This window comes from Benincasa hispida, chromosome 4, assembly GCF_027475165.1.
Source record: "Benincasa hispida cultivar pf3 chromosome 4, pf3_genome.v1.1, whole genome shotgun sequence".
Taxonomy (NCBI): Eukaryota; Viridiplantae; Streptophyta; class Magnoliopsida; order Cucurbitales; family Cucurbitaceae; genus Benincasa; species Benincasa hispida.
The window spans coordinates 53,751,077-53,765,231 of NC_143481.1; the positions used below are offsets into that span (position 1 = coordinate 53,751,077).

At 30.4% G+C, this 14,155-nt stretch overlaps 3 protein-coding genes across 6 annotated transcripts in view; all 3 read right to left on the minus strand.

Moving 5' to 3' along the window:
• Positions 1 to 638: 638 nt before the first annotated feature.
• On the minus strand, positions 639 to 1,776 carry LOC120076714 (voltage-gated hydrogen channel-like protein). The gene has a single exon (XM_039030610.2). The coding sequence runs from the start codon at positions 1,463 to 1,465 to the stop codon at positions 788 to 790; it is 678 nt and encodes a 225-aa protein (XP_038886538.1). The 5' UTR covers positions 1,466 to 1,776; the 3' UTR covers positions 639 to 787.
• A 2,656-nt stretch (positions 1,777 to 4,432) lies between these two features.
• Positions 4,433 to 8,447, minus strand: LOC120076677 (uncharacterized). The gene is made up of 3 exons (XM_039030570.2): positions 8,181 to 8,447; positions 7,936 to 8,070; positions 4,433 to 4,885 (listed from the first exon to the last, which is right to left on the minus strand). The coding sequence occupies exons 1-3, from the start codon at positions 8,320 to 8,322 to the stop codon at positions 4,614 to 4,616; spliced, it is 549 nt and encodes a 182-aa protein (XP_038886498.1). The 5' UTR covers positions 8,323 to 8,447; the 3' UTR covers positions 4,433 to 4,613.
• A 1,279-nt stretch (positions 8,448 to 9,726) lies between these two features.
• Positions 9,727 to 14,155, minus strand: part of LOC120075405 (histone-lysine N-methyltransferase ATX2-like) — a 31,025-nt gene continuing 26,596 nt past the window's right edge. For 2 of the 4 annotated variants that reach the window (XM_039028778.2, XM_039028780.2), the window contains 4 exons: positions 11,688 to 11,783; positions 10,638 to 10,741; positions 10,418 to 10,564; positions 9,727 to 10,134 (listed from right to left, as the gene is read on the minus strand). In XM_039028778.2, coding sequence (XP_038884706.1) covers positions 10,423 to 10,564; positions 10,638 to 10,741; positions 11,688 to 11,783 — 342 coding nt within the window. In that variant the 3' untranslated portion in view covers positions 9,727 to 10,134; positions 10,418 to 10,422. Of the gene's footprint in view, positions 10,135 to 10,417; positions 10,565 to 10,634; positions 10,742 to 11,687; positions 11,784 to 13,446; positions 13,504 to 14,155 lie in introns of all 4 variants that reach the window. The other 2 variants (XR_016529358.1, XR_016529357.1) reach the window with 2 other exon arrangements.

The following is a 14,155-nucleotide window of genomic DNA, read 5'->3' on the forward strand; positions in this document are numbered from 1 at the left end:
CAATTCAAATTCATATTCATGAATTAAATTTCCTTGTTAAAATGTCATGCGAACACATTTGATTTCATTTAAAATATTCTAAAAATCACCTAATTAAAATTATTCTTCCCTAAAATCATACCAAGGGTGCAACAAAAATTATCATGTAATTATTTTTTCTAAAATAAATAGAGAAATTAAGTAAGATAAAATGACATTATTGTATCTGTGAATTTAATTCTATTGTACTTAAGGAAGTGATCTTATGAATTTGTGAAAATTTAAACAGGTAAAAGTTATGCACTAACCATCTTAAAACAAAACTCCAACAACGTGCCCTAAATTATTCATTCATGAATTGAAAGTATAAAGTTTAAATTGATATAATGTATATTAGTTTCATACCAACTCAAAAGTTTATGATCAAATAAATGGAACTTTTCCGAGAAATCATTTTAAATAGTAAAACTGTTGAAAATATTTACAAGATATAGAAAAATTTTAGAACTATCAGTGATAGATACTGATAGATATTGATAAATACTGATAGACTTCTAGTGTCTATCAATATCACTGGTCGACATTGATAGAAGTCTATCAATATCTATAGTTCTAAAATTTTACTATATTTTTTAAATATTTTGATTTATTTTTCTATATTTAAAAACAACCCAACTTTTTCCAACAATATATTACAATAAATAAAATTATAATTTACAAACAAAATATTGGCTATATAAGGCATATGAAGAACCAAACTTAAAGGTTACTAAGAATTATAGTTTTGCAAATGATTCAAACTCTTTCCTTAAAGCATCTCCATCAGTTCATCCTTCTCTTTCTGTCTTCTTATTTCTTCTTTCATTCTCTCTAACTCCCAAACTATTTCTTCAATCTTCACTTCAATGGCATCATCACTTAGCTCAAAAGCACTCTCCACCACCCTCACAAGCCTCCACAAGCTTGCCATCATTATCACTCCGCCGCCTTTCCTCTCCGCCGCCACCTCCAAAACCAACGCCACGACCGCTACCACACCATCCACGACGCAACCTGACCGTCTAAAGAACGAGCAGCCCAACCCCACCATCAGAGCTGTCGTCTTTGCGGAGAGAAAGCTCAAGATGGCAATGCTCACCCAATGGAAGTACAACATTTTTTCTTCTTCTTTCCCGTGTGATCCACAAGATATTAACGACGACGAAAGTTCGAGAACGGTGATGATAAGGTCCATTACGAGGAGAACAATGGTGATGACATGAGCGGGAGTGGATTCGAGTAAGGTGATTAAATGGACTCTCCATGACGAAAATGTGTCGATACTATTTGTATTTGGGGCGACGAATAGAGATCGCCATTTTTTACGTCTTTCGTAGAGTTTCACAACATCGTGGATAGACGATTCTAAGGATTCGATGGTGGTGGTGGTGGTGGTAGCGGATTGCAACGGAGATGTCGAGTTTAAGAAGTTAGAGAGAATAGCCATTTGAGATGTGATATCAATGGAAAGGGTTTAAACTTTAAATATGGAAATGGAAGAGAAAAACATTAATATGGTTTGAAGGTTACGCCAAGAGATGTGGGCGGCTTCAAAATCAAGTTGTGTGGTGAAAGGTAAATGAATGCTTAAAGCAATAATTACTATAACCCTAAAGTTTCTCGGATGTACATGGTTGGATTGGATTGGGTTGAGTATATTTTTTGAATCAACCTGAAAATTCGGATTGATTTGATTGGCAACCCAAATGACCCAAATAAAGTTTCCAACCCAACTCAACCTAACCCTTAAAAATCAGGTTGGGTAGGATTGGGTTGTCGGGTTATAACTTTTTTTTTTAATAAAAAATATGTAAATTTATATATAACACATGACTAATAACTAAAATCTCATAAAATTAATATGTTAAATACCAAATATCTATGATATTTATTGTAAACTTTAAACAAAAACAAATATCATAATAATTTAAAAGAAAAATATTAAAAAATCAAAAATTAATCAATACAAAGAAATCAAACTTTAAATAAAAAGGAATATATATATATATACAAAATTCGGGTTGGATTAGGTCACCCAAATTTTTTTTAGCCAACCCACAACCCAACCCAATCCAATAAAAATAGAAGAATTCAACCCAACACAACCCAAGAACAAAACTAACCCAACCCAACTCTTACATTTTGGGTTGGGTAGTCCGGGTTGTTCGGGTTGTTGAGTTATTTAAACACTCCTAGTTTCTCGTTGTTTCAATTGATATCAAATTTGTACTGTCAATTTCGAAATTTGAAATTCTATTCATCCGTTTCATATATTATCAAAGAAAAGAAAATCTCACTTTTATAGATTGTTCACATATTCATTCATTATTGAGATACGTCTCAAATCCTCGACTAAGATGTTAGAAGTTCGAATTTTTTTATATGGTTGATTGAATTAAAAAAATCAAGATAATAAAATAAAAGAGACATGTATTATAATCTTTAATATTAAATCATTATAATTAAATTACTAATGTTACTTTTTTTAATATCATATCATTTTATTTCAATCAAGTTCATGTGTGGAAATCTTTTTTTTTTTTAGTTCAACCAATAATTTCATCATTATCATATCATTTTAATTTTTTTTCTGAACCACGTATCTCTTTTCTTTTCTTTTTTTTGGTTCAATTTACTGATTCATATTATTTTTACAAATTTCTCTAATTTCCTTGATTTATTTCTTATAGAATACTCTTGTTGACATGAAAACTTTAATTTTTAAAATTTTGGAAACTTAGGATATTGGCATTCTTTGATAGAAATTATTGTTTTTTTTTTTTTTCTCTCTCTCTATGTTTTTAAAATATTTTGTTTTTATTTCAAAATTGCATTACACAAATACTTATTTTAGTAGTTATCAGTAATTTTCATTGAATAAAGCATTGAACAGAAGCTACCTGCCATGATTTTTGTTCATCTATAAAATTAATAATTGTTTACATGTGTTTGATAATTGATTATATATCGCATTTTAAAATGTATTAGTTTTCGTTGAATAATTGATGAGAAAAAGTAAACTATAAGAATAAATAGATTTTATGGAAATTTTCAGTTTCAAATACATAAAAATGAATCAGCTTATTTTTAAATATAATAAAATGTCACTATCAACAGTTCTTTGATTTAAAACAATTACCCGAAGAATAAATAAAAAATTTTAAAAAAATTTCAATTTAACCAAATTAAACCTTAGACAACAAAGTTGAATATAACTAAAACAACGTTATGGTACATATTTAATAGTATGGAGTAAAAATGGAATTAACGCCTAATTACATGAACAAAAATTGAATTTCCTTTCATCTTTTACACAAATTTTTAGGTTTTTAAAACAGTTATGCATTAAAGTGGAATTCACAACCGTTTAAATATTAAGCATAGCTCAATTGACATTCGAGTGTGTTTGTAACCATGGGGTTCGTAGTTCGAATTTTTCTATCCTCAATTGTACTAAAAAAAACTATCAAACATTGTAAAGATAAGTTTAAGGACTTGAAAAGGATAAGTTCGAATCTATTGTTGTATTTAAACTAATTAAACTATGTTCAAATATTTTACAAGAGTGTCTTCGTATTATAGTGCTTAGCGAAAATGTGTTATGATAGGTAATAAATATCAATAAATATTTATTGTTGATTAAATTGAAAAGTCAGGAAACAACCAACAACGACAGAGTTTTCATGACAGTTTTTTAGAGTCATAAAAACCTATTATTAGTCTAGTGAATGAAGAGTTTTGTATTATTTACAAGTGTTGTTGTATATGCATATTTTATCCACATGACTTCATTGCATTTGAGACTAACTTAGAGCATATAGTTTTATTTGCCAATAATACATGAGTAACCTCACTTAATTTCTACACTAATTTGTTTGAATTGTATGAACTTAAAAGTAAAAAACCACATTTCATAACAATTTCACTTTAATTTAAGTCCCAATGGCTACTTAAAACAAAAGCATTCCTTATTAATATTTTCAAAAAATGAGGTATTTGTAATGGGTAGTACTTCTAGGGTTAATAATTAAGTGTATTGCAATATTTTAAAAGAATTGAAAAATAGCAAAATTTATCATTGATAGCCTCCATCATTGATAAACTTCTTTCAGTGACATAGTTTATCACTGATAGACTCTAAGAGTTAGATCTAAATTTTGTTATTTCTACAAATTTCTTTGTATTATGTTTTATCTACTAATATTTTAGGTCTAGTTGCTATATTTGCATACACCTAAAAAAATACTTCTAAAATCTTAATAGTGATAACTCAACTAACAAAATTCAATCAATTTAAAATGTTCGTACAAAATTTGGTCTCATACGTACTCGTATTCGAACCTTTGTATTTGTTTTTTTTTGTTTTTTTTTTTTTTTGGTAAAAACAAAAAAACAAGCAAGAATGAGATCTTAATTTGCTATAAACAAATTCATCAATTCCACCATACATATGATACAAACATCATTTTTTTTTTCTCCTTGTCACCATTGTTTAATAAGGAGAAGAGGATCCTTAAAATCATCAAAGTATAAGCTTTGAAGGGGGGAAAAACAAAAGGAAGAATAACAAAGGAAAATGAAAAAGAATAATAAAATCATGTTGTATGTACAAGAGAAGCTTGTGCTTGAGCAGCCATTGAAAGTTCAAATTGCCTTAAAGAAATGGAAGGAAAAGAATTAAGAAACTCAGAAGGAACAAAGTTATTGAGATTATTATTATTATTATTATCCCAATTATTAGGGTTAATAATAATAGGGTTTGTAGTTGTAGAGCCATCCAATCCAATGTGTGTCACATGCTTCACATCTGTTGGATATCCAATCTCCATTTCCACTTCATCTATTTGATCTTCATCTTTTCTCAAAACTAGGGTTTTTTTTTTAACAAGAGAGATCAAAATTCAGTTTTCCACTTTTCTTCTTAAAGAATATATATGATTATATGGATAAAAAAAAAAGAAAGAAAATGACAGACCCATGAAAATAAGAACATATGGACTATTTGGGATGCTGAGATGATATAAAATGTGGGGAGTTCTGATGTTTAGAGAGTTCGGATCAAGTATGAACGACTGAGTATGATCGAGTATGTTCAAGTATTGAGATGATATACAATACACATAAGGAAAATGACGGTGAGATACGTAACATGTTCCGAAAATGGACCCACGAACAATTAAAATCGGTGAGATAGGATAATGGGCCTCCAAACATTGAGATGATATAGGATGTGGGGATATACCATCTCATGTTAAGCCCCCAAACAGTGCCATAAAGATACACACATCTATGAGAACATATTTCAATAGCAGTAGATAATAATCATATGAAATTATATGAAAAATACTTAGGTGTATATCGGACAATACCTATCTTTTCGTATCCCACTGAATTGTCCCATCATAATTTTTCATGTAGCAAACTTTGTTTATTTCTTTTTTAAAATATTTCAATTCTTTTGGGTAAGTTGTACCTAATCTCATGCATATCCCTCCCTTTCACATATTAAAAATAATTAAAAAATTAGTTTTAAAAAAATAAATTGTCACATGACAATTTTTTATTGGACAATTGTCTAAGTTGCACAAACACGAGTGCAGCTCATACAACACCTAAGAATTTTTTCAATTCTAGTTTTTTTTGTGAATGATGAGGCAGAGATGCATAAAGATGGGTACGTCTCCTAATTATATTGATTGGTTAAAGTATTTCTTTTTTCTACCTTCATAGAAGTATTTCTTTTTCTTATTTTGCAGTTATTTGAAGGGGATTTTGTAATGGTAGGTAAAATTAGTTGGTGGGTGTGACTTATTTTTGTTTAATTTATTTGGATTTATTTTCACAATTGGGGGAAGGGTTATTTAATTAAGATAAGAAATGGTAGACCAACTACTTTTTTTTCTTTTTCTTTTTTTTCTAGAACTCCATACTCTTCTAGTATGCTTTTTAAGCTAAATATATCACTAAGTAAAGTATACAAAATATTCTTTTTATTTAACTCTTAAATTTTATAAATTTCAATTTACTCAAAAAAAAAATCAAAATTTTCAATAAAGCATTGGGTAAGAAATATTAATTAGAAAATATTTTTTAGGAGCAAGTTTTTACTTAAAAGATAATTCAAATATCTACCATAACTACTTGATCCAAAAAAAACTAATTCATGTTTAATAACTATTTACTTTCTAGCTTTTCTGTTGCCATTTCTTGATTTTTATCCTTTTTAAGTAAACATTTGAATTCGAAATCAAATTCCATGGATAAAAACATTTTTTTTGTTTTAAGAAAAAAATACATTTTTCAAACTATTTTTTCAATTTTCAAAATTTAATGATTCTCTCTCCAGAAAAATATCTCAGATTTTGAAAATTATTGGAAAATAGATAACAAAACAAAGAAACTCATAAGTGAAAGTATTATTCACTAAGCATAATTATCAAAAATTAAAAACAAAACAAAACAGTTACCAAATGGACCTATACAATCTCTCTTCAAATTATATATATAAAACACTTAAGCTAATTATGTCAAAAGAAGAAAAATATTACAATTCATTTGGAGAAGGATGGATTCATATTAAAATCAAAAAGTAAGTGAAGATGGCAAGAATGAAGAAAGATTAACAGATGAAGAAGTGTTGCATTGAGAGAGTATTTGTTTTATTGAGTGAAAAATCAAATGTTCTTAGAAGAATACTATATAGAGTAGGTGGTTAATTATTATTATTATTATTATTATTATTATTATTATTATTATGGCAAATGTTATATCCTTCAATTTTGTGGATTGCATCCGTTTAAACCCTAAAATAACAATGGTATCAATTTAAACCCTGAATTTTGGAGATTATATCAATTTAAACCATAAACTAACAATTGTATCAATTTAAACCCTGAATTTTCACAAGTGTATCAATTTAAACCTTCCATTATGATATATTTGGATAAATAGCTGTGAGACTTATAATTTTATCAATTAAATATCTAAATTTACATAAGTGAATCAATTTAGACTCTTAATTAAGATTTATTTGAAAATTGTCCATTCAAATTATAATCCTCAATTTTTGTTAAGTTGATATTTGTAGAAGTCAACACGCATATAAGAATTTATGCATTGATGATTTTCAAATACATTCCTAATGAATATTCTAAATTGATTCACTTATACTTGTTTATAAGTTTATTTGAAAAAAAAAAAATTAAATGTTTAGAATGACATTTTCTAAACTAAATATGAAGGTGTAAATTGATATATTTATGAAAGTTCACCGTTTAAATTACTTATAAAAGTTTTGGATTAAATTAATACAATTATTAATTTGAGGTATAAATTGATAAGAATCCCAAAATTCAGGATTTAAATTGATACAAGAGTTCAAAGTATAAATTAATATTTACCCTTATTATTATTACCTAGAATTGGTTGAGTTTTAAAATTTAAGTTGGATAAGGTGGATGTTTTTTAACTTTAAAAAAGTTTACATAATAGGAACATAATTCTTAAAATGTCAGATCATTATTAGTGAACAAAAAAAAAAGTCACTATTATTCAATTTCAAAAATATTTTTTTAGTGGAGATATTTTATTTTTTAAAAAAAATAAATAAATTGTAACTCTTTGAAAGTATAATTGAAAATTTTGAGCCATTAGATAAGAAATTTTTAGAATGGCCAAATGATGGAATTTCTCTATTCTTTGGAAGTATTATTCTAAACTCTCAAGTATTATTATAAACTTGCAATTATCATATAATATCATATTGCATTATGAATGGAGAAGCACATTATACCATGTTTATTTCAAGACAAATCATATAATTGTTCAGAAGCCATAATAAATTCAAGATAATTAATGAAAGAAATTATAATTCAAACAAATATGTAATTATGGAAACAAAATAAAATTACTACTTACCAAATAATTGGGAGAAAGTTTTGAGGCTTCTAACCAACTTATGAACTCCATTTGATATGTTAGGCAGAACAAATAAGAAACCAGAAGGGTTTTTCATTTTCACTTCAGAAGTTCTATTTTCACTTTCTTCTCTTCCTAAAAAAGTAAATAAAAGTAAATAAATAACCCAAAACTGTTTTATTGAGGGGGGAAAAAAGAGAGAAACTTGGAAACAAGAAAAATGGAAAGAAAATCATTGATCCTACTTGCTACACTTGGGTTTACTTCTGAACCTCCTTTAAGGTCTCGTATTTGAGCCATGGAAATCGAGGTGCTCGTAGCGACACTAGAGCGAGAAGCACAACCCGAGAAGAAAGGAAGAGCGGCGAATTTTGCAATGGCTCTCATGTTTTGGAGAAGGGAAAAGTAGAAGTGATTAAAAGAAGAATGTTGAGAAGCAAATGATTATAAGGTTGTGTTGTAATTAAGGGTATGTTGTTATGTTATCAAAAGCTGGCTTTAGAAGCAAGATAGAATGATTTACATGTGGAACAAAACAAGACCTACTCCAAAAGTTTGGTACTTTGAAAGACAGATTAGCAAAAGAGAATCTTCAATTATGGGGGTGGGTATTAGTTGCAAAGTTAGCTCAACAGTGCAATTCAACCTAATATTACTTTTCTCTCAAATCCTATTCTCTCTCGGGTTCCACCTATTGGGCCAAGATATGTTAACATCAGAGGACAGTTACAGATATAGCAATCAAGTTCAACATATTGGCATATATAGCACAATATCAAAGAATTTGAAGATATAATATAATTTAGATTCAGTTTTCAAAATCTATCAATGATAGATATTACTATATTTATAATTATTTTAAAATGTAGCTATACATTTAATTATTAGTCCAAAAATGGAACTCGTTGCAATTACTCTAACATTCAAAGTGTAGAGCCTTTTAGGCACTCTTGAAGACCAAGCTAACCAAAGGATTTCACTTGCTTCAATTCATATTGATGGTGAAAGATATGGTTATTCCCTTAATCTTGACTCAATCATACTAACAAACATTGAATCAATATCAGAGTGAAGAGAAAGGAATTTCTGTTTTAGTTCTTAGTTTCAAATATTAAGTGAGGTTTAAGTTTTCAATTGTGGGTCACTCTTGGATTTACAATTGTTTTTTTCCTTCCTAAAGATACATACAATGCTTTTGTAACTATAAATATTTATCTCCAATCCAAGTTATTTGCACTATCAGAAAAGAAATGTGGAAATTAAAAGATTAGAATTAAAAGGGGGGGGGAAGAGAGAAAAGAAAAGAAAAGAAAAAAGGGGGTATATCTTATCTAACATGTCACATCTTCATCTTTTTTATCATTCTACAATCAATTTTCATTTCATCTAATACTCAATTTTCACCCCCATCTAATACTCATGTCCATATCCATAACACTTTTTCAAAGTCACATCTATAAAATAGCAGCAAATAATGTTTATGAACTAAAATAGACATTTTAGAGTATCGAAAACGGATCCAGATCTTTTGATATCGCTCTCGATACCAACCCAAGTATTCATACCATTCGATATTTACGATAAAACCAGAAGTATTGTCTAGTAAGCAAAATAAAAAGGGAAATTAACCAAGTAATTAGTCCATGGATTGAAAGTTCAAACAATTATTTAGTCAGAAGTCTAATTGGAATAGCCATCACAAGAAAAGTCCAAACTATTTCTATGTTTTTGCTCAGTGCACATGGTAAATATGTGGAAAATGGTGGGAAAAAGGGATAAATAACAAGAAGCTTTGGAACAATTATTTTCAATTACTTTCAGAATATACTGTACAGGAGATCAATGGTTAACAATGGAAGTACTTGATACCCAACTAATGGCAAATCTACCAAACCAACGGCAATGGACCCATCTCTCTCAACCAGACTAAGAATAAGCTTTCCTATGATGCTGCTAATATTCTAAATTCGCAACTGCTAATCTCGATATTTCTCATAAGTTCGGCTCGTACAATTAGTAAATATGGGATTTTTAAAAAAAATGGGTGAATTTTTTAATAAAGAATTGCCTGATTCGACATCACTGACTTGTGAATCCAGAACTTGAATCCCGACTTCCAGTGCGTGTCGCAAGAATGGCAAATGTCATTCGAAAATTTGCCGGAGGTGAGCTGCCAATGGCAAACTTTACATGACAGTTCTGCCCATGAGAAAAAAAGAGAATCATCAGCAACCACGTGTCAACGAAACAAAATCGTGCGAGTGAGAATGCAAAATTTTCTTTTCGTATGTAGAAATCAATTTAATTACCAATAGCTAAATGATTTAGAACCTGTTTCATATGACAGACCATAGTTTTTAAGACAACAAAATGTGGAAAACGAATGCAATTTGGCTACTTAACTCTATATCTACTTGATCGAGCAATTTAAACATTAAAAAGTAAGACAGTAGACAATAAAAACAATCCCCGTTTTGCTGACCTGTTTCATTCCCCTTTCCAATCTACTAAATCTGTTCGAGATACATGTAGCTTTGAAACTCGTTCTTCTTCGTCCATATCATTGACTACACCCCGACATCTAGGATACCCGCAATAACAAGCTAGTTGTTCATCAATGGAAAAAAACCTGAATGCAGAATGAAATATCAGCATCTACAGACTGCATAAAATAAGATGTAATCATCCAGAATGAGCAGAACCTATAATCATATGTAAGTTCTTCCCATCGCTTAATGTCCCTCTTTGCAAATATTATTATGTGCTCATCTCCATTGACACTTATAACTCTGGAGTAGCAATTTGGCTGCATAAAGGAAATATTATTGTGAATAATCAATGAGAATTTCTTGTTTAGAAGAGGAAAAAGATGAAAATAGAGTAACAAAAACAGAGAGATTGAATTACATAACCAAATTATTGGGACAGGAAAACTGCCAACAAAGAATTTTCCTTACTGAAAATGCAAGTTTTCACTCCTTAATTAGGTTGCACTCGAGAATAGAAGATCCTTTAATTGAGGACGATAATTTTCTCGAGTTCCACATCAAACTTGCAGTTTAGTTTTCTGTTATTGTATATAAATTCATTTTCATATTTTGTGATCAGGCTGTCAAAGATTCTATTTCACAGTTCCAAAATAAACAATTTCGATGTCTGAATGAAGTTCATCACAGGTGACAATGGCAGTGTCATCATTTGATCTTAATCTACTATCTTTAGTTTTAAGAATTGGACTATATTTAATGTCCCTGAACTCCATAAATGACCTTATCAGTAGTACAACAGCTACATCGACTACGAGGTGTTGTGTTTGTTGTTTGGCAAGAAACGTGACATTTGATTGAAAAGGAGAAAGATTTACAGTAAAGTTTTTATAGATAAAGCAGAAGCCTAAGCACTTTACAGAGCTCCCAATCATCCCATCCTTCAATGGTATAAACTTAGTACGTCAGCCTTCCCTTTCTTATTTGAGTTTTTCTTTTTATTTAAAGATCTCTGTGAAGAGCAACACTTGCTGTGTAAGATAGCTGAGTTCATGAGAGAAAAACAGGAGTTAAGTTTCTCTTCCAACTTCCAAGCATCCAAGGAAAATATTTAGCTTACTTGCATTCATCCCCACAAAGCACTATGATATGAGATAATTCTACTGACACCCAATTTAATGGGTCATCTCATAAGGAGAAAGAACGCTAACAAGTTAAAATGGGAAAAGGTAAAATAAATGAATAGCTAGAGTAAGTAATGCATACTTCACAAGAGTGGTTGATCAGATGAGCAATGCTCCCAGCCCTTGTAGCGTCGATTACTCTTTCATCATCAATTCTAAACATGTAAGTGCCAGCACCCTGAAATAAATGGAACTCATTAACTTTTCTCAGTCCGATTCCATTAAAGTGGAAGGGGAAAATCCAAAATCTATTAGAGGATAAATAAAGGAATGCTTCTAAATTTACCAAATTCAAGAAAACCACAACTCACTTCCAGAAAACCGTTTTATTTAAGCAACCTAGCTTTTATCGAAAAAATAAAAGAATACAAGATCAAACAAAAACAAATATTAAAAAAAGAGTCAAACACTAACTACATAAAGGACTTCAATTGAAAAGAATAAGACCAATATAATAATTACAAAACAGCCTAGTAACCAATGCATAAACAGAAGCATCAATCCTCTCCCACTTACTTTTTGCCCAATGTTCATATGTTATTTCTTTGTTTGGATCTTTTCGTTTCATCTTGTATCTTTAGGCATTAGTCTCTTTTCATTCTCCTTTTTTAAGAACATAACTGCTTTCATTCAGAAAAATGAAAGAATACAAGGGCATACAAAAAACCAAGCCCACAAAAACCCCTAGAGAAAGGGTTTCCAACTCAGTAAAAACCTAGGGAATAATTACAAAATGTCTTCCAAACTGAAGCCCAAAGAGAGACATGGAACCTCACCATCCTTATTCCACCCCAAAAAGACTCCAATTGAAAAGAATAGACTCCAATCGAAAAGAATGACTACCTCCTCCAACAAAGAACAACAATCCTTATTCCACCCCAAAAGGAATGCTGTCACCACCTCCAACAAAGAACAACCATCCTTATTCCACCCCGAAAGGAACGCTGCCACCAATCCCACAGGTAATTTGCGAACTTCAACTCCCACAACAAATGAGTGATCCTCATGATGCTTCCTACGCAAGATAAAGGAGGAATGCCTTTGGACATGACCTAAGGTATTAACTCTCCCTGTAAAACCTGCTCAGCAAAAACCTTAAACCCTTTGGAATTTGTACCTTGCATACAAAGGAGAAGACCAAAGCCTGGAAAGAGGATAAAAGCTTATATAGGAATGACAAGAAAACTCCCTAGCATGGTCAAGGGACATCCTAACATCCCTCCTCAAGGAACAATAAGGTTGAGCAACTCCCTAGCATGGTCAAGGGACATCCTGACATCCCTCCTCTAGGAACAATAAGGTTGAGATCTGTCACCTCGACCACAACTCTGTTAGAGAAAGGGCAACAAAAGTCCAAAGAAATTGAAAAAGATTGGTCAGGAGAAGACAACGCCGAAGCCACATAATGCAGCTTCTCATCCGAAAGAAAGTAAAATCGAGGGAACAAGTCACAAAGGTTTGTCTGCCACTCATCGATCATCCAAAAGCAAACACTTAGGTCATCCAAAAAACCAATTTAAAGAAAATATTTTCCAAATGCTCCAGTTCAAGTGAACAGTTTTTTTGGAAGCTCGACCTGCACTACATGTACAAGTATATCTATGTATGCATGTGAGTGTGTATATATATATCTCAAGAAGATAAAGCGTGGTTGAAGCAAAAAATGCATGGTTGAAGTAAAAAATTAAATTTTTTTTTAAAAAAAAACCCAAATGCTATAGTTTTTCCGTTTAGTGTTAAGTACTATCTCTCTAAGAAGAAACCCTAAGGAGCTGGCCTTTGCACTACACCCCCTCATAAGCGAATCATAACAGTCAATTATATCCTTGAGAAAAACTTGCCTGATTAGACGAGGTTACAACTCAAGAACACCTTAATACAGTCAGATTACAAGAAAGCTGAAACAAAACTAACGCTAGTAAGTATTTAATCTCAAAGTATGGTTATTTTGTGAAAAACAATTTTATTCTACTTCAACTATATCAAAGAACAAGCACACTACATGAATTAAATGGCAGCAAACAAATCGTAATTGTCAAGGAATTTTACTCCTTTTAAGCTTAAGCAAAAAAATAATCAAGTTGATTACATAAGATGAGATGTGCTTTGAGAAATACACGAGTGAAGTTAACCAGTGATTATTGTAACTAAGCCAAATTTCAAGAAATTGCATTTCTTTATCTTGAATTATTCGTGATTGGATTTCGAAATTTAGAGATTTGAAATTTGTTTATTTTAGTTAAATCAATTTAAATTAATCTTGGTAAAAGACATGAATTTAATTCTAAGTATTGAGAATTGAATTTAATTTTGGTTTGGAATTTTAATTGTTGGGGTTGAAGTGAGGAATTTTATTTATGCATGTTTATTGGAGGAAACAAATTTTTAACGTATATATTTTGGTTTGGGGAAAGGGGAGAAATTAGGGTTTTTAAAGAAATTTTATTTATATATTAGGGGTGTCTCGTTAAGCGTGCAAGGCAAAAGAAAAAGAGAGAGAGAGAGAAGGGAAATTTCTCTCTTCTTTCATCGTGACAGCACACCCCCCCC